This window comes from Trichomycterus rosablanca, chromosome 16, assembly GCF_030014385.1.
Source record: "Trichomycterus rosablanca isolate fTriRos1 chromosome 16, fTriRos1.hap1, whole genome shotgun sequence".
Taxonomy (NCBI): domain Eukaryota; kingdom Metazoa; phylum Chordata; class Actinopteri; order Siluriformes; family Trichomycteridae; genus Trichomycterus; species Trichomycterus rosablanca.
Genome location: NC_086003.1, coordinates 21,811,822 through 21,836,437, shown reverse-complemented (window position 1 = coordinate 21,836,437; position 24,616 = coordinate 21,811,822). Strand labels below are relative to the sequence as shown.

At 40.9% G+C, this 24,616-nt stretch overlaps 1 protein-coding gene across 1 annotated transcript in view; it reads right to left on the bottom strand.

Moving 5' to 3' along the window:
* Positions 1–24,616, bottom strand: part of pcxa (pyruvate carboxylase a) — a 221,871-nt gene that overhangs the window by 102,370 nt on the left and 94,885 nt on the right. The window contains exon 9 of the mRNA XM_063011646.1: positions 21,310–21,472. Coding sequence (XP_062867716.1) covers positions 21,310–21,472 — 163 coding nt within the window. The remainder of the gene's footprint in view (positions 1–21,309; positions 21,473–24,616) is intronic.

The following is a 24,616-nucleotide window of genomic DNA, read 5'->3' as shown; positions in this document are numbered from 1 at the left end:
AACATTTGTTTGTTTATTAGGATTTTAACGTCATGTTTTACACTCTTTGGTTACATTCATGACAGGAACGGTAGTTACTCATTACACAAGGTTCATCAGTTCATAAGTTCAATGTCAAACACAGTCATGGACAATTTTGTATCTCCAATTCACCTCACTTGCTCTAATTCATCCCAAAGGTGTTCTATTGGGTTGAGGTCAGGACCAGTCAAGTTCTTCCACACCAAACTCGCTCATCCATGTCTTTATGGACCTTGCTTTGTGCACTGGTGCGCAGTCATGTTGGAACAGGAAGGGGCCATCCCCAAACTCTTCCCACAAAGTTGGGAGCATGAAATTGTCCATAATCTTTTGGCATGCTGAAGCATTAAGAGTTCCTTTCACTGGAACTAAGAACTAACTTATTCCTAAAAAACAACCCCACACCATAATCCCCCCTCACCAAACTTTACACTTGGCACAATGCAGTCAGACAAGTACTGTTCTCCTGGCAACCGCCAAACCCAGACTCATCTATCGGATTGCCAGACGGAGAAGCGTGATTCGTCACTCCAGAGAACACGTCTCCATTGCTCTAGAGTCCAGTCGCGGCGTGCTTTAAACCACTGCATCCGACGCATTGCATTGCGCTTGATGATGTAAGGCTTGAATGCAGCTGCTCGGCCATGGAAACCCATTCCATGAAGCTCTCTGCGCACTGTTCTTGAACTAATCTGAAGGCCACATGAAGTTTGGAGGTCTGTAGCGATTGACTGCAGAAAGTTGGCGACCTCTGCGCACTATGCGCCTCAGGATCCGCTGACCCCGCTCTGTTGTTTTACGTAGCCTACCACTTCATGGCTGAGTTGCTGTCATTCTCAATCGCTTCCACTTTGTTATAATACCACTGACAGTCGACTGTGGAATATTTAGTAGAGAGGAAGTTTCACAACTAGACTTGTTGCACAGGTGGCATCCTATCAAGGTACCACGCTGGAATACACTGAGCTCCTGAGAGCGACCCATTCTTTCACTAATGTTTGTAAAAGCAGTCTACCTAGTGCCTAGGTGCTTGGTTTTATACACCTATGGCCATGGAAGTGATTGGAACACCTGAATTCGATGATTTGGACGGGTGAATACTGTACCACATTCACATCAGCCTATAAATGTGTTCAACTAAGTTTCAACTAACCATAACTGGCATAAAGTAAATTATGTCTGTCCTTAACTCCTGGGCAAAACAAATGGGCCAAGTTCAAAATGGCAAAATATTAAGTTTATAACAACAAATCATTAAACAAATGGATAAACTACCTTTGTTTGGGAAAGCAAATTGCTAAGCTAGTTTGTGTTCAATGTGAGACCAAATATTCTCTACAGGGTTTAAATCTGGACGCTAACCAGGCCAAAAACACTGTACCTTAATAAACCCATTGTATTTTGGGCTTGGCCCATTTTCTTTGCCCAGGAGTGTATTGATCTGTTTTGATCAGTGCTGTGTAAACTGTCAAGCTGCAAGCATATGAAAAACTGTAGAAAAATTTGACTACTACTGCTACTAGTGTATTTATATGGAATTTTTACCTGCATAAAGAAATATCAAAAGGAACAAGTCTTTCAGCTTTGAATCGGCTTTGGCCTGTCTGCTTCATCTGCTCTGGCCGATTGAAATACATGTACATTCACGATGATGTCCACTTCACACAAACACACACAAACCCAAAACAGACTCCTGTCTGGCCTTTCCATCAGTGCTGAAAATTGGCTTCTGTATTCCTCCCAGCTTCTACCGATCGAACAAATCACAGTGACATGACAGCAGTCTGACCTGACCACTTCAGCCAAGCAATTAGTGAATCAGGGCAAGATTGCTTTGCTCTCTATCTGTGTTCTGTACCAACCATTACTCCATCATGCCTCTACACACAGCATTCAAGTTAGAATCCTGAATACAGAGACCATTCTCATAAATATCAAATAAACAAACACACAGTGAGGTTAAACACAGCGATGGGTTCATCTAACAAAATATTACCTTTAATTAAACTCTATCATGGGTCAAATGAAGCTAGAGAGAAGCTGCTTCTCAAAGCACAGTTTCAGCATTTCTTTACTCCTCAGTCTGGTTACATTCAATTACCAAGAGAGACTTCTTGTAAATAAACCAATAAAAGAAGAACCAGAAATTTAGTGACATGCTATGCCTGATGCAGAGGTCACATTCTGCAGCAGCAAGGAAGAGAATCCCCACCAAACCTTCCAAGCCTTAGACATGCCAGATTGTTTCAGTTGGATGTCTGGCCAGGTCAGTGGACTGCTGTGATTCAAACTCAAAGGTATCACTGTGCACTGAGATAGTGTATCAGACCACTGAGTCACCCAAGTTGCACTATTGTACCATATCACCTGAAGGAACCCAATGCAGACACAAAAACATACACTGATCAGCCATAACATTAAAACAACTTCCTTGTTTCTACACACACTGTCCATTTTATCAGCTCCACTTACCATATAGAAGCACTTTGTATTTCTACAATTACTGACTGTAGATTTCACCCTGTTTTTCAATGATCAGGACCCCCACAGGACCACCACAGAGCAGGTATTATTTAGGAGGTGGATCATTTTCAGCACTGCAGTGACACTGACATGATGGTGGTGTGTTAGTGTGTGTTGTGCTGGTATGAGTGGATCAGACACAGCAGCACTGCTGGAGTTTTTAAATACCGTGTTTACTCACTGTCCACTCTATTAGACACTCCTACCTAGTTAGTCCACCTTGTAGATCTTCTAGACCTTCATCCGTGGTCACAGAACACTGCCCACAGGGCGCTGTTGGCTGGATATATTTTTGGTTGGTGGACTATTTACAGTCCAGCAGTAAAAGTGAGGTGTTAAAAACTCCATCAGCGCTGCTTTGGCTGATCCACTCATACCAGCACAATACACACTAACACACCACCACCATGTCAGTGTCACTGAAGTGCTGAGAATGATCCACCACCCAAATAATACCTGCTCTGTGGTGGTCCTGGGAAAGTCCTGACCATTGAAGAACAGCATGAAAGGGGGCTAACAAAGCATGCAGAGAAACAGATGGACTACAGTCAGTAATTGTAGAACTACAAAGTGCTTCTATATGGTAAGTGGAGCTGATAAAATGGACAATGTGTGTAGAAACAAGGAGGTGGTTTTAATGTTATGGCTAATCGGTGTACATCATACATACATGATCTAAAGTGAGGTCTTTATGATTCTACCTACTATAAAACCATAATACTCACACAGATTCCAAATAAATGAAAAGGAAACTCTAGTGTGGTTATCAAGAATAACCAAAGTCACACATGACCAAAGCCTCATTTATCTGAATTAGAAGAGCTGGCTGTGATGAAACCTGTGCAAGAAGCAGAGGAACTATAATTTAAGGAATGTGTATGTCATGGCAGTCCTAATGATTAAAACATCTACCTAATAGTATAAAGTATGGGGATATCTGAGCATGGACTTGTTCAATATCTTAATCTGAATTCCTGGACATTAATATAAATTTGCCCTCTTCTCTCACTCCCTTTGTGGCTCCACTTTTCTGAAAAAGCTTTTTATAATGATGAGGACATTTGTGGTCAATCAGTCAAAAGGGCATTTGTAGGATCAGGCACTTTCCTGCAATCAACATTTCAATTTATCAAGGTGTTCATTGGGGTTAAGGTCAGGACTCAGCGCAGTTCCTCTACACCAGAATGGACATTGCTGGAATACTGGGAGGGGAAACCTATGATTTCTATCAGGATACATCGGCACACACACAAGCTTTACAGTATTTTGTGATCTTATCGTCCAAGCCGGACCACAATACCCACGCTGCATTGCAAAAAATATGTATTAACCTCCAACTGACTACAGAACGGACGATCCATGCTGGTCGTGTAGCCAAATCAACTCCTTCACCCAGATTCATTTATTTTTCCTACTTGCTTTTCCGCTGCACATCAGCGCACAAACAACTTTGATCGCTCGCTTATCGTTGATGTGAATTTTTGGACGTGGTATAATTAAACCCCTCGACACTTCTCGTGTGTGTTTTCGTGACAAAATGTAGTTTGGGAGACTATCTAGTAGTGTAGATTGTGTAGTGTGTAATCCCCTATCAACGATCAGTTGTGTAGTGTGAAATACACGACTTAAGACTCCCAAATGCAAGGGATCCAGTCGTGTAGTGTGAAATTGGAAAGCTGTGTAGTGTGAACTTGGCATTAAGCTTCAACTGACTCATAAGAACTTGTTTGGCAATTCAAGAATCAACATCACTGATTATCAGCTAAAGACAAAATAATCTGACTATTCAAGTACTGTGCCTCTGAAAATAAAGCTAGTTTATGCCTATAAAGCAGTAGAAAGCTGTAGAAATGTGATTTCAGTTCGCAATTTTCCATGCCAGGAATGTCAATAAGAAATAACAGTTAAGGGGAATAGTGGAAATAAAAAAGCGTGATCTGGATATCCAAGAAAATAATAGCAGAGGTAGCTGAATAGGATTGGTGGTGAACCGTTCTATTGTATTGTAGGTCTGCAAAACAAAATTCAGATGAACCAGAGGCATTTTGGTGAAATGATGAAGTAAAAAAGGAACTCTTTGCCCACAATTACCAAAGGTATGTTTGTAGAAAAGAAGGCAGTTTAAAAAAGAAAAACACCTTGGCAAATGTTAGGCATGGATTCATTTTGCTTTAGGTTGTCTGGCAGCCAGTCGAACAGAAAATCACTCAATCAAGAACTGTGATACCTGCCAAAGAGGTAATGCCAAGCAGAGATGTTCACAAGTCACAAAATATTCGAGTCAAGTCACGAGTCTTTAGGCTAGAGTCCAAGTCAAGTCACGAGTCTTTAGGCTAGAGTCCGAGTCAAGTCACAAATCTTTAGGCTAGAGTCCGAGTCAAGTCACGAGTCTTTAGGCTAGAGTCCGAGTCAAGTCACGAGTCTTTAGGCTAGAGTCCGAGTCAAGTCACGAGTCTTTAGGCTAAAGTCCTAGTCAAGTCACGAGTCTTTAGGCTAGAGTCCGAGTCAAGTCACGAGTCTTTAGGCTAGAGTCCGAGTCAAGTCACAAGTCTTTAGGCTAGAGTCCGAGTCAAGTCACGAGTCAATATAATATACTGTACACAAAACATATATTGGAAATGTAGTTTAGAAACGAATACGAATATGTACGTTCAGATAAAAAAACAACACATTAGCAACTGTATTTTGCCGTTTAACTTAGTGACTTCACTTTCCTAGGTAACAGTTAAAAGCTTAAACTGATACATTTTGTTTTCATTGCAAAACAAAAGCGAGCGATAAATCATGGCACAGTGGCGAAAATCCAAAACACAGCAAAAAAAATCCATAACCACTGCTTACCTTAGCTTATGTTCTTCCAGATGCTATCAAATTTATAACAGTGTGTCCCATTAGGAATATAATGTTATTTTGTAAATGTGCTTATAATTAAAAACCTCCAAACTTTTCCCGGTTGTGAAGTAAAACACGAACTCGTTAGAAAGCCAATCAAGCGTTTCATTGACACATCATCTGTGTGACGCAAACTGAATAAATGTTAATAACAGCATTTCTTACTAAAAGTTAAAGTCAGAAGGTCTGATTGATTCAGAAAGCGGTTCTTCCAACCATTAGCGCCAATTCTGTAGGAGCGTTTCATTCAGTCTTTCAAGTCGGTGTGGCTTTCACACTACACGACTGATCTGTGATGGGGGGTTTCACAGTACACCATCTACCATCAGGAGAAATCACAGGCGACCTTCTTTGGTTTCCCAAACTACATTTTGTCACGAAAACATACGCGAGAAGTGGCGAGGGGTTTAATGATACCACGTCCAAAATGCACGTCAACAAGTAGCGAACGATCAAAGTTGTTTGTGCGCTGATGTGCGGCGTAAAAGCAAGTAGAAAAAATAAATGAATCTGAGTGGATTTGGTTACACAACCAGCATGGATTGCCTGTACTATAGTGAGTTGGAGGTTAATAATATTTTTGAAATGCATTGTTGGTATTATGTTTTGTAGAGAACAATCATGTCAGAAATACTGTAAAACGTGTGAGTGTCCATGTATTCTGACAGAAATCATATTATGCCCCTGTCTCATGTTTTTACAACTACTCCCCCCGGTTCCCCTTCACCATGTATCTTGCGTTCTCATTGGCTATAGTTCGACACCGCACCGATTGCCAGTCGCCCGACTGATCCAGATATTTAACATGCTAGATATTTTTCTCGAGTCGCAGAGTGCTCGGTGAATGATCGGCGAGCCGCTCAGATCGAGTCGTTGAACAGTTCACACATAACGATCGAGAGCCGAGTTGCTCCCATCATGTAGTGTGAACTAGGCATAACTGCTTATATCATGAATTAAACCCCTAACGCATTCAACATGGTTGGGTTTCGGATCACTGTGGACATAACCTGCACTTGGGTTTAGCACTGCTCTTAGGCATATGTTGAAGGGACTTTGCCCAGAACCAATTTAGTTATAGATCCTGTTTGGGCCTGTAACACACCCCTTTTCCTAACACACCTAATCCAGGTGCTCTGTAGATAGTCAAAAAAAGCCTTCTGCATTCTGCACTTCTAGATATTCATAGTCACAATATATGTTTATATAAAAGACTATATATAATAATACTGTAGATATATTTTAGCACTTAATTGGAACTGTCTTTTTCTTCAAAGGTTTTCTAGCCCTTTTGAGGCTTCCTTTGGGAGAAATGAACCATTTGTATGAATAATAGGGAGACTTTCATGCTGAGCCACAGGAAACTGGAAAGACTTAGATATAGATTTTGTGGTGGTCCTTGTCCTCATTACCTCAGTTTACGCTTTTGTAAGTGAAAACAAAGTCCTGCCCTTCACCCACACTATCACTAACTGTTCTTATTGTGTAACTGTGAAGTAAAACAACTTCTTTGTTTCTACTCTCAGTGTCCATTTTAGCTCCATTTACCATATATAAACACTTTGTAGTTTTACAATTACTGACTGTAGTTTATCTGTTTCTCTACATACTTTTTAAGCCTTCTTTCACCCTGTTCTTCAATGGTCAGGAACCCCACATGGATCAGACACAGCAGCGCTGCTGGAGTTTTTAAATACCATGTCCACTCACTGTCCACTCTATTAGACACACCTACCTAGTTGGTCCACCTTGTAGATGTAAAGTCAGAGATGATCGCTCATCTATTGCTGCTGTTTGAGTTGGTCATCTTCTAGACCTTCATCAGTGGTCACAGGACGCTGCCCGTGTGGCGCTGTTGGCTGGATATATTTTTGGTTGGTGGACTTTTCTCATTCCAGCAGTGACAGTGAGGTGTTTAAAAACTCCATCAGCGTGGCTGTGTCTGATCCACTTATACCAGCACAACACACACTAACACACCACCACCATGTCAGTGTCACTGCAGTGCTGAGAATGAAATAATACCTACTCTGTGGTGGTCCTGTGGGGGTCCTGACCATTGAAGAACAGCATAAGAGGGGGCTAACAAAGCATGCAGAGAAAAAGATGGACTACAGTCATTAATTGTAGAACTACAAAGTGGAGCTGATAAAATGGACAGTGAGTGTAGAAACAAAGAGGTGGTTTTAATGTTATGGCTGATCAGTGTATGTGACAAAGGATTGTTTCGAACGTTCAGTATTCAGTCAGAGAAATAAATATAATTCAAAGACATTCATGTTTCATACAAGAATATGAAAACTATTCTAAACCTTTCTATTCGAAGAATATACAGAAGCAATAAATACAGACAGGTCTTCATAAAACCTGTAAACAGAATATAGAATATAGATCTACATTTGTAAAAGAAAATTAAAAAGCACATCTGTCAAACACAATGCGTGAAAGGAAACAAAACACGACAATTAAATAAAAAAAGAAGAAAAAAACACAAATCTCATTTAAATGAAACGTGTCTGACTAGAAAATGGTGGAAAGTACATTGAGAAAAAAAGAACTGTGGAAATGAACAACACAGTAGACGGGTACAAACAATAATTCAGAAAGTTTGAAAACACACCTAGGGCAGAGAGATTGTGCAAACATACTAAGATACAAGATGCAAGTAATACAGTTTGGGTTCTGAACGATCTTTTTAACTTAACGTACGAACAAACTATGACTGACTTTTCTCTCTCTCTCTCTCTCTCTCTCTCTCTCTCTCTCTCTCTCTCTCTCTCTCTCTCTCTCTCTCTCTCTCTCTCTCTCTCTCTCCTCTCTCTCCTCTCTCTCTCTCATACATACATACATACAGTGAGCGAACATTCGGACAGCAGACAGTGTTTCCCTGGTGTTTTCTTTATATTTTGTAAAATTCTATATTAAAATGTCCCCAGAGAAGGTGCAGAGAAAGCGCAGTTTTTTGTTGTTGTATAATTACTCCTGCCAGTAGCTGTCACTGTGTATCAGACAGCGGGGACAGTGAGTGTGAGAGAAGAAGGAAATCGCTAGTAAAGTATTCTTTCTTTCGTGAAATTACACCTACAAAATACAACACTATTGAAATAAAGAAGGAAATAAAAGAGAAATGAGAGAGTTGTTGTTGTTTCTGGTAGATACATTTTATAAAAAAAGAAGTAAATATATTATGGTGTATGGTACAGCACACATACTGTACTGAAATGTGATGTGTGTTTATGTACAGTACAGTACTACTGTGTATTGTTGTTTATTATTGTTTATTACAGTATTATCTATTCTATAATTTAAGATTAAGGGAAAATATACTTGTATTTATAACAAAAAAGACCATTTAAGACATTAGAGAGGTTAGGTAAGGGGGTGGTTTGGGAGGTCTGGCACGGATTAATTCTATTTACATTATTTCTTATGGGAAAAACAGGTTTAACTAACGAACATTTAGACTTAAGAACAGCCCTTCAGAACCAATTAAATTTGTAAGTCAAGGGTCCACTGTATTGCAAATGAAAATGGAAAAAATGAGGCAGTGGCAGGAGAAAGAAACGAAACATGGCGGCTATGGTACAAGAGGAGAAAATGTGTGTATGTGACAGTAAAGAGACACCCTGAATGATTTCATTACACACAAATACGGATTGTAATTTTGGAGCATATTTCATTAGGTGGGAAATGTCAATCTGTTTTAGAATTGATCACTGACTGCTGGGATCTCTGCTAAAAGACAGGAAAAGAGAGAGGGGGGGACACATTTATTTCAACACACTTCTCTAAATAGGACATTTTCAATTTGGTATCAAAAGGGGGAAAATACACAGTTTCAGCTGATGGTTCAGTGGCTCAGTATAACCACCAAATGAGGGTGTCCAGAAATGTATTACCCAGAGATAGGATTTCCACATGGTGGTGTGGAACAGCCTGTCCAACTTGGGTTATGTGTACAGATGCTCAAGATTCCTCAGACAACTGGATGAAAACAAATAGAGGGACCAAAAAAGCTTAGACGAAAGATGGACCACTTTTCTGCCACTAGATGAATGAAACGATGGGATTTCTAGACCCCATTATTTACATTATACAGTAGTATAATAACAGTATTAAAAATTCTACTGCCTGATACAAATACTAATCTGATACTGGTATCCAAAAAGTAACCACAAATTACACTATATTACCAAAATTCACATCTCATCCAAATCATTGAATGCAGGTGTTCCAATCACTTCCATGGCCACAGGAGTATAAAACCAAGCACCTAGGCATGCAGACTGCTTCTACAAAAGAATGGGTTGCTCTCAGGAGCTCAGTGAATTCCAGCGTGGTACCATGATAGGATGCCACCTGTGCAACAAGTCCAGTCGTGAAATTTCCTCACTACTAAATATTCCACATTTATTCCAATTTATCACAGGTTGGATTTGCCATGATTGTTTCCAGAGAAAACTAAATTTTTTAAAGATGAATGGATGCCAAAATACAGCACAAAAACAACAAACGACCCGTAGGGCGAATGCTCAGAAATCCAACATTTGCCAAATATTTTTCCATTACCCTGTTTTCTTTGAATGTCATTCAGTTTGTCAAGCTCCACACTGGCATTTCAAAGTACACTGACAGATTAAGGCATGAAAACATCTGAAAGGGAACACAAATCTCAAAAAGGCTTCTGTTAGCTCAAGGTAAAGTGAAAGGGTCCTCGCTGGACTGGATAAGGGCTGCCGTGATTGGTCGACCTAGTCGATGACGTCAACGCTAAAAATGCGTCAATATTTTAAGTCGATGTATCGTTTTTAAAACTATGTTTATAAATAATCATTTTTAATTTCTACAATGTTTCCATTCATATAACTGTTCATATGATTTCCCTCAGCACTACTTGCTGCGTGCATGACCTAAGTCGTATTTGGTCACTGGTTGTCTGGTCACTGGTCTTAAAAAATGCCGTCTGCAGCAGTCAGAGGTCGATTGTGGAGAGCTTTCAAAAAAAGCTAAAAGTTTTCCAAGACCCAAATCATCAAAAGTTTGGGAATAATTAAAACTGGCACAAAACAAAAAGGTGGTTTGTACACTGTGCAAAGCTTTAATGGTACCACAGCAGCACTAGAGCGATGTTGCACGTCTATACTGTTTCATTACGCTTCTTAATTGCGGAGATCTTGGAATACCGTATTCCTTAGCAAGTTCAGTTAGGGCGCATTTTTACTTCTATATTGTTTCATTACGCTTCTTAATCGCGGAGATCTTGGAATACCGTATTCTTTAGCAAGTTCAGTAAGGGCGCATGAGACGCTGCAAAACTTTTACGTCTATATTGTTTCATTACGCTTCTTAATCGCAGAGATCTTGGAATAGCGTATTTCTTAGCGAGTTCAGTTAGGGCGCATTTTTACTTCTATATTGTTTCATTACGCTTCTTAATCGTGGAGATCTTGGAATACCGTATTCCTTAGCAGGTTCGGTTAGGATGCATGAGACGCAGCAAAACTTTTACTTCTATATTGTTTCATTAAGCTTAATCGTGAAGATCTTGGAATATCATATTCCTTAGCAAGTTCAGTTAGGGTGGACTCATGTGACTCAAGTGAACCGGATCACATTACTGAGTGACTCAGATTAACCCGAGTCCACAAAATAAACCGAATATACCACCACTAATGCAGTAGGAACAGAAAGATTAAGCAACCAGACCCCTACATGAACTATCCTTTCTTATATAAAGTGCATGTGCTCTGTGTATCTGCTCCGAGTATTGAATTCCGCTAGTTGCATTTTTAATCGTGCTGCACTTCTTACAGACATCATCATGTAGCGCAAAAGGTTTAGTGGCTCATAAAGCATTTCTTGCTGACAGCAGAATGGAAAACTCTATAGAAAAAAACACAGAGCATCACTGCGGGGAGTACAGACAGCACAGACAGCGTCCGAGATGAACCGCAGGACAGAATGACACACTGACTTGCAGAAATTCCTCTGGGTGTCTCTGCTAAAACAGGCAGCACCAACAAAAAATTAGCAAAGATTTAGGAGATAACGATGGGGTCTTTTTTACTCTCTGGGGCGCAGTTGACTTGAGCTTGCCTCATTAGCCCTAGAAAGGCTCCTAAATCTTCATGGATAACAGTACCTATACACACCCTCCGGCCACTACATCAAAAATAAATCAAATGGTTCCCCAAACGGTTTCCATCTCTTTATGTACAACTCGGCACAATGCCACTCCTGTGGCTCGGTCCTGGCTCGAGTCCAGTGATTTTCTGTAAACTGATTGCGATGCCAACATGGCAGCTGGAATACCAATGCGGCCGACATCGCACCTTCGCATCCCCAGGCATCTTGGTGCATATTGTCAGAGCAAAAGCCTGTGGCACGACTCCTGCAGTAACAGCACCTCAGCAAATAACACGACTTCAAATGGGGCTCCGGTGGGAGGAATGTGTGAGGTTGCACTTAACAAATTGCACAGTGCGTTCGTAGGCTGCCCTTTAGAGATGAGCACACAACTGCATTTTAATAATCAAACCCTTAGCTTTTCCAAAAGCACAATGCCAACAGAGGGGAATTAAGCAGAGATCATAAGTGCCAACAGACATGAATACATGATAGCTTTCAAAACAGACATCGGTCTTTCTGATCACTACATGCACGAACATAGTGCTTTACATCAGAGATGTTCACAAGTCACAAAATACGAGTCCGAGTCAAGTCACGAGTCTTTAGACTAGAGTCCGAGTCAAGTCACGAGTCAATATAATATACACAAAACATATATTGGAAATGTAGCGTAGAAATAAACAAATAATAAAAGTTCAGATAAAAACAACAACAGATTAACAACTTTATTTTGCTGTTTTACTTTGTGCCTTTACTTTCCTTGTCCGGAATCGGGGCCGATCAAGGCATTTTTTAACTGATCGGTATCGGCTTTACTAATGCCGATCATAATCCGATCTTTTGTTTTACGTCAGCATGTCCGCTGTGTGGAAATACTTTAAATTGGAAAGTGAAACAAGTCCAGCAGTGAAGTGTAACGTCTGTAATGCGAGCGTTTCACGAGGCGGTAGTAGCAGAGCTGCATTCATTACTGTAGAATTTTACTATTTATATGGTGTGTGAGTCAAGGATCACTCCGGTTTACAAAACAATAACTTTTAATCCGAGTATGAAAACTTCGGGACCATAACATACAGCTTTTACGAGTTTACGTGTTACAAGACTGAACGACATCTCAGTATCAAGCACTCTGATTGGCTTAGTTATGTAACCGAGCGTCGTAGTGATGCACTTGCTTAATAAAGAAATAAATACACGCTATATTCACAAATTGTCGGGAGCATAAAACTTTATTAACTTCTTCTGTTACGGTACCGAATAGCGGACAGCTAGAGCCAAGCACGCTATTCCATGCACTATAGAAGCCCCAAAGGGTCAAAACACACTCACTTCGCATAGAAACGTCCATCAAACCACTGTCACAATACAAGCACTTTAAGAACTGGCTTTCCTTCACAACAAAAGAGTGACTTTCCATTTTATTTTGGTATTCAGGTTTTACTGTAATGCTGTTAAGTAACTTATTTGTTTTTTTTATATTCAAGTTAAGCTGCTACACCACTTCTGAGTGGAGATTTCTGTTCATTTTTAGTGTATCACTGCATTAAACAGAATTATGTTCTTTGAATGTAAAGTTCAAAGTGAAACTGTAATTATCTCACTCATTTTGAGTGTTCTAGTTTTACTACTACAATGCTGCACTAAGTTTGTTTACTTTTATTTTGTAAAAGAACATTAAGCAATAGCTTGGATGCAGGCAATTATTTTTCTACAGCACTGCAGAGCTATTCAGTTGTTAAACATATATTAATTTGAATAACTGTAATGTACTTGAAGTGTGCACTGTGTGAACAGTATTATCTAGTTATTATCTAGACAATATCTAGAAAATACAAGTATCGGTTTGAGACTCGGTATCGGATCGGGATCAAAATTAATGATCGGGATCGGGAACAAAAAAACGTGATCGGGACATCCCTAGCTTAAACTGATACGTTTTGTTTTCATTGCAAAGCAAAAGCGTGTGATAAATCACGGCACAGCGGCCAAAATCCAAAACACAGCAAAAAAATCATAACCACCGCTTGCTTACCTTAGCTTATGTTCTTCCAGATGCCATTAAATTTATAACTGTGTGTTGTCTAATTAGGAATATAATCCGTTATTTTGTAAATGTGTGCTCCAAACTTTTCCTGGTTGTGAAGTAAAACACTAACCCGTTAGAAAGCCAATCAAGCGTTTCATTAACACATCATCTGAGTGACGCAAACTGAATAAATGCAAATCACAGCATTTCTTACTAAAAATTTAAATCAGAAGATCTGATTGGTTCAGGAAGCGGTCTTTCAACCATTAGCGCCAATTCTGTAGGAGGGTTTCATTCACCACAGTTGTTCCTGTGAAGTGCACTATGTAGGGTATTCCACCATTTTAAGTGAGATTCCAATCCAAAGGTAACGAAAATGTTCAAATGAAGTGAACTTCAAACTGTGTAGAAGGTAGGGAGCGACGCTTCATCACTACACCGGAAGCTGGCTATAAGATTTAGCCATTGCGTGCGTTGCGGGTTAAGATGGCCAGAGCGCTATTAGAGAGCAGAATATTTGTAATAATAATAATTTTATACGTGTATATATATAAAATTGTCACACGTAACTAATGTTAACACAACAAGGGACTCTTGTTGTTTACCAGTCATTTTTTTGCGAGTCATGAGTCGAGTCTGAAGTCGCTGTGTATGTGACTTAAGTACGACTCGAGTCCCCATCTCTGCTTTATATAGCAAACAGTGTATGTTCATTAATATGGAGTTGATACAGCTTTGATGCTTTAGCAAATTTCACTCTTCTAGGAAGGCTTTCCACTAGTTTTTTGGGCTCATGACTGAAGGAATTTGATTCCATTTAGCCAGAAAAGTATAAAAAACAATGGTGGGCAATAATGTACCTTGGGTTCCTCACCAAATTTTGCAACCCATTTCATTGAAGTTCTTAGTTTGTGACCAAAGACAAATGTGTTCCTTTAGCTTCTGCAAAATTAGAAGCTATTCTTTATAATGTCACTGCTTGCTGATTTGCTGATTTGATTTTCCTTGTGTGGAACCAAGAGGCATAGTTCAAACAGTTAAAAAAGACCTAGATCATTATTCCTTCTCTATTGCACTTCTGGCTGAAAATGGTTGAAGTATCCTTGATTCTACAAAGCCCAGACGTGAGTCCAGCTAATATTTGGCATTGAGCATGACTTAAATGTCAAAAATGCAGTCTATGGATGTTCTGTAAACCAGTTAGTGTTGTTGTGTGCTGTTACTAGTTATTATCCATTGTTGCCCAGCTTTACAGCATAAATGAGCACAAATTTCCACACACAATCCATAATCTTGTAGGAAGTTCCAAAAAAATAAGCAAAAGGATGGGTTGTGAAGGCACCTGCATAATAATGTCCATACATTTGGAATGTGATGTCTAAAAGCTCAGCCAGGTTACTACATACGTTTGGCCCTATGGTTTACACACATATCCATTAAATAAATATTTAATATCTCAACTTCACATTTTATTACAAGTTTAAACAAGCGCATTTCTACGTATAACCTGTGGTAGTAGCGGAACCATGGGGGGGAAATGCCCATCCACGAGCTGCATTCACACCCAATGAGGAGCATGTCACACAAACCAGAAGAGACAAGCTTGTCACACCCGCCATCTGGCTCAGAAAAACAATATTTCCTCATTCCAGCTTTAATAAAGATGGACATGGGATGGCTCTTTTTCAGGCTGTGTGTGTGTGTTAACAGGCAGTGTAACAGATAAGGGGGCTAAAGGTCATGCAGGTCTGTTCCACACATGCCCACAACAACGAGTCCATGTAATACACACACACACACACACACACACACACACACACACGCAGAACAATATTATAATTACAGTGACTGGGTTCAAACATGTTTTTGTATTAATGTGTTTTTGCTGCTGAGCCAGATTTTCCAACTGAGTCAAACAATCTGTGGCTGTTAAAGAGCCACTCAAGTTCAAAGTTGATTCTAATTACGCTCTTTGGAATGCAGCCCTCAAGAACATTCTGCAACAATAACAGTAAATTACTACAGAATCACTGACAGACTGCATACAGTAATTATATAAAATCACCAAATAAATGTGTGCAAGGGTTTTTCCCCCTCAGTGTAATTACAGTGGAACCTCAATTTAACAGACTCAAAGGGGGGTGCACTGGTCCATGAAATGCGATTGTCCGACGATCAGCCATAACATTAAAACCACCTCCTTATTTCTACACTCACTGTCCATTTTAGTAGCTCCACTGACCATATAGAAGCACTTTGTAGTTCTACAATTACTGACTGTAGTCCATCTGTTTCTCTATATGCTTTGTTAGCCCCCTTTCATGCTGTTCTTCAATGGTCAGGACCCCCACAGGACCACCACAGAGTAGATTCTATTTAGGTGGTGGGTCATTCTCAGCACTGCAGTGACAATGACATGGTGGTGGTGTGTTAGTGTGTGTTGTGTTGGTATGAGTGGATCAGACACAGCAGCGCTGCTGGAGTTTTTAAATACCGTGTCCACTCACTGTCCACTGTTCCACTGATGGAAAATCAGTGGGAACCCTGAGCTATTTTCACTGCAACCAGACGCTCCCACCTAGGGGTGATAGGAAACAATAACACCTGAAGTGTGTTCCTTATGTCCAGTCTATTTCGTAACTTTGTTTTGGTTGCCATCACTGCAGAAAATCCCGCTTCGCAAAAATAGGATGTTGGAAATGGAAGCAGTGTGTTGACTGCTTTTGTAGCGATCTCTGGATATTCTGCCTTATTTTTAATCCAAAACGCTGGCAGGTTTTAAGTTGATTGAAACATAATTTTAAGGCCACCGTCATTTGCAATCTTTATCAGTTGATCCTCTTCCAGCACGGACATATTCGATGCAGCAGGCATGTTTACAAATGGGTTGCGGATAGGTTCAAATAGGTGTCAAACACGCCAAGAAGAGCAGACAGATGGTATTAAAAGAAAATCCAGTTTTTCAAAATAAAACATCTTTTAAAATGTGATTGTCAGTAAAACAGAAAAAAATCAATTATCTATTCTTTCTGTGCGGCCCGGTAATAAATAACCCGGTACCAGTACATGGCCTGGTGGTTAGGGACCACGACCCTAGTCAACCACTGGCTTTGCCCAAATGATGTGCCAACCAAGAGCCTCTTTAATTTTATATTTGACAAAACTGGTGGAAACTAGCTGTTAAAATTCACTCCAAACAAACCTTTGTTCCTTTAAAAATCTTTCCAGCGCTTGACTGGGAACAGTAGAGGTAGTTGAAACAAGACAGTGCTATTTAGGTCTTTAACTGCCACCATGAACAGTGAGTGCTGTCTCCATTACTCTGTCTCTGCACCTTCTCACACCCACAAACATCCATCAAATAAAAAACAGCCCTCCATTAAAATCCACCAGCAGCCCAAAACCTTTTTAAAGCCCTTTTTCTACACTTATTTATTCAGACATTGTGCTCTACCCATTATAGTCTTAGTAACCTTTTCATAAGGAAAAAAAAAAACATTCCACCCCACTCACTCGTCCTTCAGAGGGAAACAGATGGACAGTGAATAAAGGATGGAAGGCTTTTTTCCCCCACTGCCTGATTTTCATATCAGACACCTCAGGGCTATCGCTTCTCTCTCACACAGCTTACGTAACGTTACTCAAACATGGACGGCCTGAGACCGAAGCCTTGCTTCTACACCTGTACAAGCAAAGAATATTATGTCTTTTCATTTCTCCACTGCTACCTACAGGGGTTTCTTTATTCCTTATTCCTGTCTTTCATTAAAGCTTCTGCACTGAGCTGAATGAAACATTTATCCCACGTTTCAGCCACCTGGCTAAGAAGGACAGGCTGTTATTGATCCATCCATATGGATCCATAATTCAGTCCAGGTCAGTTTTAATGTCCAGGCCAACACCTCAGTACCTCAGCCTAACTCGTCAATCATGTGTCCACACACTGCCAGCCTCGGTCGGTTCTGTACTGCTAGAGGAGATTCCCCTCCTGATGAATCCATCAGCAGGATACGTTTCAAATGTCCGTTCTCCTTTTGGCAGGTGGGAAATGCGCCCGTCTGGGAGTTTAAGATAGCCTGCAGATATTTCAAGCAGATAAAAGTGATTTTATAGAGCACGGCTGAGCGGAGTGCAACGGTGGAGAGTCTAGCTGCTGAGCAAGCTGAATGTGGGTAATTGGGTGGGTAGCACTTTATTAGAGGCCAGGAGTCTGTGAACAAGTTGTGCTAAATATAGAATCGCCAAGAGCTCGACATTAAAGCAGTCCAAGACTGTACATAACCCTAATACACACAAATAAACCACAGCCAGGATTGTTGGGCAACAGTGGTGTAGTAGTCGGCCCCAGACGCCATAATTCAGTACACAAATACAACATGAGCCAGCAGCACCCACTGCAAAACAACAGTAGAAATTATAACTATATAAATTAGAATGGAGAGCAGGATGAGAGTAAATCGAATATAATCAGACACAGTGATGCATGCTGCTCATCTAACTGAAGCCAATTAATGTTTGACTAAATCCGTGGACTCACTGATGTGTCAACAATTAATATTTGTCATGGAAAAGATTACCCTAAGAACTACAGGTTACATACAATCTAGACCTGATGTACAACCCCAAATCAGAAAAAGTTGGGACAGTTTGGAAAATGCAAATAAAATAAAAATGCAGTGTTCCTTACATTTACTTTGACTTTTATTTGATTGCAGACAGGATGAACCTGAGATATTTCACGTTTTATCTGCTCAGCTTCAATTCATTTGTTAATATACCTCCATTCCTGCATTTCAGGCCTGCAACACATTCCAAAAAAAGTTGGGACGGTATGGAAAATGCAAATAAAATAAAAACAGTGTTCCTTACATTTACTTTTATTTGATTGCAGACAGTTTGAACCCAAGATATTTCATGTTTTATCTGCATAACTTCATTTCCTTTGTTAATATACCTCCATTTCTGCATTTCAGGCCTGCAACACATTCAAAAAAAGTTGGGACAGGGGCAATTTAGGGCTAGAAATGAGGTAAAAAAAAAAACTAAATAATGATGTGATTCCGAACAGTTGATGTCAACAGGTGATTGTAATCATGGTTTGGTACAAAAGCAGCATCCAGGAAAGGCGGAGTCTCTGATGAGTAAAGATGATCAGAGGATCTCCAGTTTGTCAACAGATGTGTGAGAAAATGATTGAAATGTTTAGAAACAATAAACCTCAAAGAAAGATTGGAAGGGATTTGCATATTTCTCACTCTACAGCGTATAATATCATTAAACCATTCAAGGAATCAAAAGGAATTTCAGTGCGTAAAGGCCAAGGGCCGTGTAAAACACCCGATAAAAAGAAAGACACCGGCGCCTAGATGGCGCAGCAGGATATTCCACTAGCCCACCAGTGCCGAGATTCTGAACTCCTCGGTTCGAAACTCGGTGTTGCCACCGATCGGCTGGGCGCCATCTGGCGGTCATAATTGGCAGTGCCTGCAGCAAATACTAACTGGCCACGTTAACTGCAGGGTGGGGGCTGGACTATGTGTGGGTGGGTGGGTCTTCATACGCTGTGTAAGGACCCTGACTGGCAGAAGAGACGCCTGTGCAGAATGCATGGGCGAGAAGAGGAGGGCTGTACACGTGTCGGAAGAGGCGTGTACAGTGACGTGCTCTCCTCGGATGCAATCTGGTATCTGTCAGCAGCGGAAGACAAAATTGAGTGTGCTAAATAGGGAGGAAAATGGGGAGAAAATGCATAAAATAAAATAAATAAATAAAAAGAAAGACATCAAGTAAACACTTAGTAAAGCTGTCAGGTAATACAGCCACTTTATTATTTTCCCTCTTTGCACCCATTTTCTAAATGCTTAATTTTCTTGTGCACTTTGGTGACCTCAATTTAATGAGTGCTTAGTGTGAGACTCTGTACGTGATACATCTCTCTGTAAGACTCCACCACTCACAGATAAAGGGATTTGGCCGACTGACTTGTGCATGATAGATCTCTCCCCGGCCAGACCAGGGGTGGAGCAGGCAGACAGGAATTGACAAAAATAGGAGGAATTGGCTTCAATCAAATGGGGCCAAGTTGTGCCACAGGCTAGCACCTACCTTTTTAGACATAAGTAAAGCTGCTGAGCACATCTTTACAGCTGCCAGCATGCACAGAGGATTAGAACTGATTTGATATAAATAATGCTGGCAAACAGTACCAGTACTAGCAGTAAGTTGCTATTAACCTTGCATTGGTATTACATAGCATAAGCATAGCACTCTTTGTACAGCTTGATTTAGGATAGAATGCATTTATGTGTCATTTATATACACTGATCAGCCATAACATCCCTGTTTCCACACTCACTGTCCATCTTATCAGCTCCACCTACCATATAGAAGCACTTTGTAGTTCTACAATTACTGACTGTAGGTCATCTGTTTCTCTACATACCTTTTTAGCCTGCTTTCACCCTGTTCTTCAATGGTCAGGACCCCCACAGGACCCCCACAGAGCAGGTATTATTTAGGTGGTAGAATATTCTCAGCACTGCAGTGACACTGACATGGTGGTGGTGTGTTAGTGTGTGTTGTGCTGGTATGAGTGGATCAGACACAGCAGAGTTTTTAAATTTTTTGCTGGAGTTTTTAAATACCATGTCCACTCACTGTCCACTTTATTAAACACTCCTACCTAGTTGGTTCACCTTGTAGATGTAAAGTCATCTAATCGTAAAGACGATCGGTCATCTGTTGCTGCTGTCATGCTTGGTCATCTTCTAGACCTTCATCAGTGGTCACAGGACGCTGCCTACAGAGCGCTGTTGGCTGGACATTTTTGGTTGGTGGACTATTCTCAGTCCAGCAGTAACAGTGAGGTGTTTAAAAACTCCATCAGCATTGATGTGTCTGATCCACTCATACCAGCACAACACACACTAACACACCACCACCATGTCAGTGTCACTGCAGTGCTGAGAATGATCCACCACCCAAATAATACCTACTCTGTGGTGGTCCTGACCATTGAAGAACAGCATGAAAGGAGGATAACAAAGCATGCAGAGAGACAAATGGACTACAGTCAGTAATTGTAGAACTACAAAGTGCTTCTATATGATAAGTGGAGCTGGTCATAATATAATGGCTGATCAGTGTATACAAGTGTACAGTACAACAAAATTCTTTTTCCGTGTATCCCAGCTCATTTGAAAGCTGGGGTCAGAGCGCAGGGTCAGCCATTGTACACCGCCCCTGGAGCCGAGAGGGTTAAGTGGCTGCATGGCAGAGCTGAGATTATAACCTTCAACCTTTGGACTGACAGCCCAAAGCTCTGCCTACTAGGCTACCACTGTCCCTAAAAAGTCACTGGTAGTATGCTCCAGTTCATCATCTAAATAAGAATTTGCCTGCTAGATGCAATTAGCACAAAATTGAGTCACTGAATTTCTGATGTCACTAAAGATGAATGTCCTGTCCTCCTGACTGGGCTTTTGCGTGAAGCTAAATTTCCATTTTTCAAAAGTGTTATTTCCCCAAACCACTCGATATGTAATCAGAATTAGGCATCAAAGCCCTGGATTTTTTTTTTTTTGGCACTTTAAAGCCAACAGTGATATTAATCTGAGCGAGGTTCCTCTTCTGCAGAAACAATAGTATTCACAAGGCATACTCCTGGCACAGGGTAACACCTTCATGACTAATGAGGCAGAGAGGTGCTGCTCACCCACCTCTAATCTTCCGGTGTCTGGCTGGAAGCCACGTGCAGGGTCCTCTGTGGTCACGCGACACTGGATGGCGGTGCCATTGATCCGGATTTTATCCTGCTTCAGGCCCAGCTCGGGTAGGCTGCGACCCTCACATATCCGCAGCTGAGCGTGCACCAGGTCCACACTGTCACACAGAGACAAGCAGAGATAATCAGTCTGATTAATCACTATCATTTAAAACAAACATAAAAGCGCAAAGAAAATGAAGAGCGATTACAGGATGAAAAGGTACAGACAGTTTGAACTGAAACTTTTAGCACTGCGAAACTAGAAGTGTGCTTCTTTCTTTTTTTTTTGGTAATTAGCAAAGTGATAACCTCATGACATACTCAGGGTTGATACCACTAATTAGGACATAGGACTGTAACCTTCTTGGCATTCCACTCTAAAACCACTGGCATTGATAAAGTTAAACCACCCCCTTTGGCTGCCCAGGTGGCGCAGCGGTAATACACGCTAGCACACCAGAGCTGGGATCTCGAATACATCACATTAAATCTCAGCTCTGCCATCCGGCGGCTACATGAACAACGATTGGCTGTCGTTCACAGGATGGGACAAGCCGGACCAAGGTTCCTCATTACTGGTAATTACGACCTCTGCTGGCTGATTGATGGCGGAGAATAATGCTGATCAGGGTGTGGCTCTCCGTGCACAAACCTGATCCGCATGTGAACTCGCCTTGTGCAGGTGAAAAGATGCAGTCGGCTATTGTTGGGGGTTGCTGGAGCCTATCCCAGCTTTTCAATGGGCACAAGGCACACAGTAACACCCTGGACGGGGCGCCAGTCCATCGCAGGGCAATTCAGTGTCTCCAATTAACCTGACTGCGTGTGGGAGGAAACCAGAGCTCCCGGGGGAAACCCACGCAGACACGGGGAGAACATGCAAACTCCACACAGAAAGGACTTGAACCGTCCCACGTAAGGATCGAACCCAGAACTTTCTTCCTGTGAGGCAACAGTGCTACCCACTAAGCCACAGTGCCACCCTTGTGGACTGATAAATCAAAGGTTTTGGGAAGACCTTGGTCCTGTTACATGTGACATTAAGCTAAGACAACCTTGCTGTGATGACATGTGTATGCTTTGCTGCTTTAGTGCTTGGATAGAACCCTGAATTATGCGTTCTACCAGACAACCGTGAAACCGAATGTCTGGCCATCACTGGTTTATACAACAATGTAAAGCACAAGAGAACGTTCCCATTCTGGCACCACAGAATACTTGGTTTTTCAGCGCAAACCATGACGGCATCTGTGAGCATGTCAAAGTATAGAGGTTTGGGTGCTTTCACATGAGAGGCTGTTAAACCGCTGTGCTGTTGTCTCATATGGAGCTTAATGCTGCACTTCCATCTTTTAAAGTTCACCTGATTAAATTTTGATCCAGTTTGCCACTGATATCTTCAAAGCACCTAAAATGAGATGAACTGTTTGATACGACGTGGTAAAAGTGACCAGGAAAGTACGAACGGTTAATGTGAAAAATAAAGCTTAATGTGGCTTGTTGTATTAAAACAATGACCAAGGAATTTCGGAAGTACAAAGCACCTATAACCAGTAATAACAGGGAAAAATTTGGTGTTGAAGCCTAGCGGTTAAGGTACTGGACTAGTAAGCAGAAAATCGCTAGTTCAAACCCCATCACTGCCAGGTTGTCACTGTTGGGCCATTGAGCAAGGCCCTTAACCCTCAATTGCTTAGACTATAAGTCGCTTTGGATAAAAGCGTCTGCTAAACTATGTCATACTTCTAGTATATTCAGCCACGTTACGGTTTTTTTACGTTAAGCTTTTTCAACTCTGCTGGTTCTCAGCACCCTGAGCTGCATAAACACCACACGTGAAGTACCATATAGCTAAACACAGATACATGTATTGTATTTTAGACTGGGTTTAATGGTTATTTCACACAAATGGATGTTTGGCAGAAAGAATAGCTGATGGTGGGTCATCTCTTTATGACTGTCAGCATCGGGGCTCATAAAATCCCTGGTCTGTTGAACACAAATTGTACTGATGACAGAAGAACATCAGACAATTCAGAATTATAAAAATCCCAGATAGTTCACATTTATGGTCTGTAATAAGAAGCTATAATTCTATTAAAAATGCCACTTGAGGGAGGAAGTAAAACGCTTCAAGCTGTTTGTGTTCCGATTACACAGACTTCTCACAAGACAGGAGAGAAATGGTACAAATACAAACTGATATTTAAACTGCTTCCAGGCCAAATTTAACAACTGCTTACTCCATCAGATTCCCTTCTGTGCTAAATGAATAACAAAATGTGTTATAATGGGGCTGCGTTTGCGAGAGCCAAGGTGCCCAGTGGGTTGAGGATAAAACCAGAACATTTTAAAGCCATAAAAAAAGCTGGAAGTTAATCTTTCTAACAAATCGAGTTAGAAGACACCTTTTCTTTTTCTCACACTGATGGATTTAGACAATTTGAGAACCATTCGAACACACGTACATCCTAAAGGGAGATGTCAGTCCTAACACGTTCCATCTCAGGGTTTTATTTATTCTTTAATCTCGGCGTGTAACACTCGTATGTCTCAGAGCCGCTGGAAATCAGGTGATATTCCTCACATTGACACTGATCCAATAATAAGGCTGCTTTAACAAGAACATTGTCAACATCTGTCAGAAGCACACCAGTGCAGATGTGTTCTCAGGTACAGATTGTCTTCTGGAAAATTAACATGAAAAATTAACAGTCATTTTTAGTTTTACCGCCAGTTTATTCTGATCAGGGTCATGTTGGGTCAGGCTTCCCCGGGATCACTGGGTGGGTGCTAGGGATGTAACGATTCACCACAACACAGTTAATAACCGATTCAAATCGATTTGACATGTAAAATGAATCGATATTCACTTTAAACAGCAGAGGGCGCTGGGCGCTATATACCTCGCCTTGTTGGCCTCACTGGCGCTATACGCCTGGTTGCCAAATTCGGGATTTTTCTGCCAAATTGGTCTTAATTTAAAATAGTTTTGCATAGTTTGTACCTACCTTAGAAATAAAAGGGCATTCATTATTTAGATAAATAAAAGATAAGCACAAATACAGTATTTTATTTAATAATAAAAGGAAACCGTCATCATTTGTCTTCAATTTCAGTAAAAAAAAAAAAAAAAAAACGGTAAAAAAATCGTATCCCAGTATCCAGTACCCAATACCCAGTATCGTGAATCGCATTGCATCGTGGGTAGAGTAGACATCGTGGGTAGAGGGTATCGTTACATCCCTACTGGGTGCAAT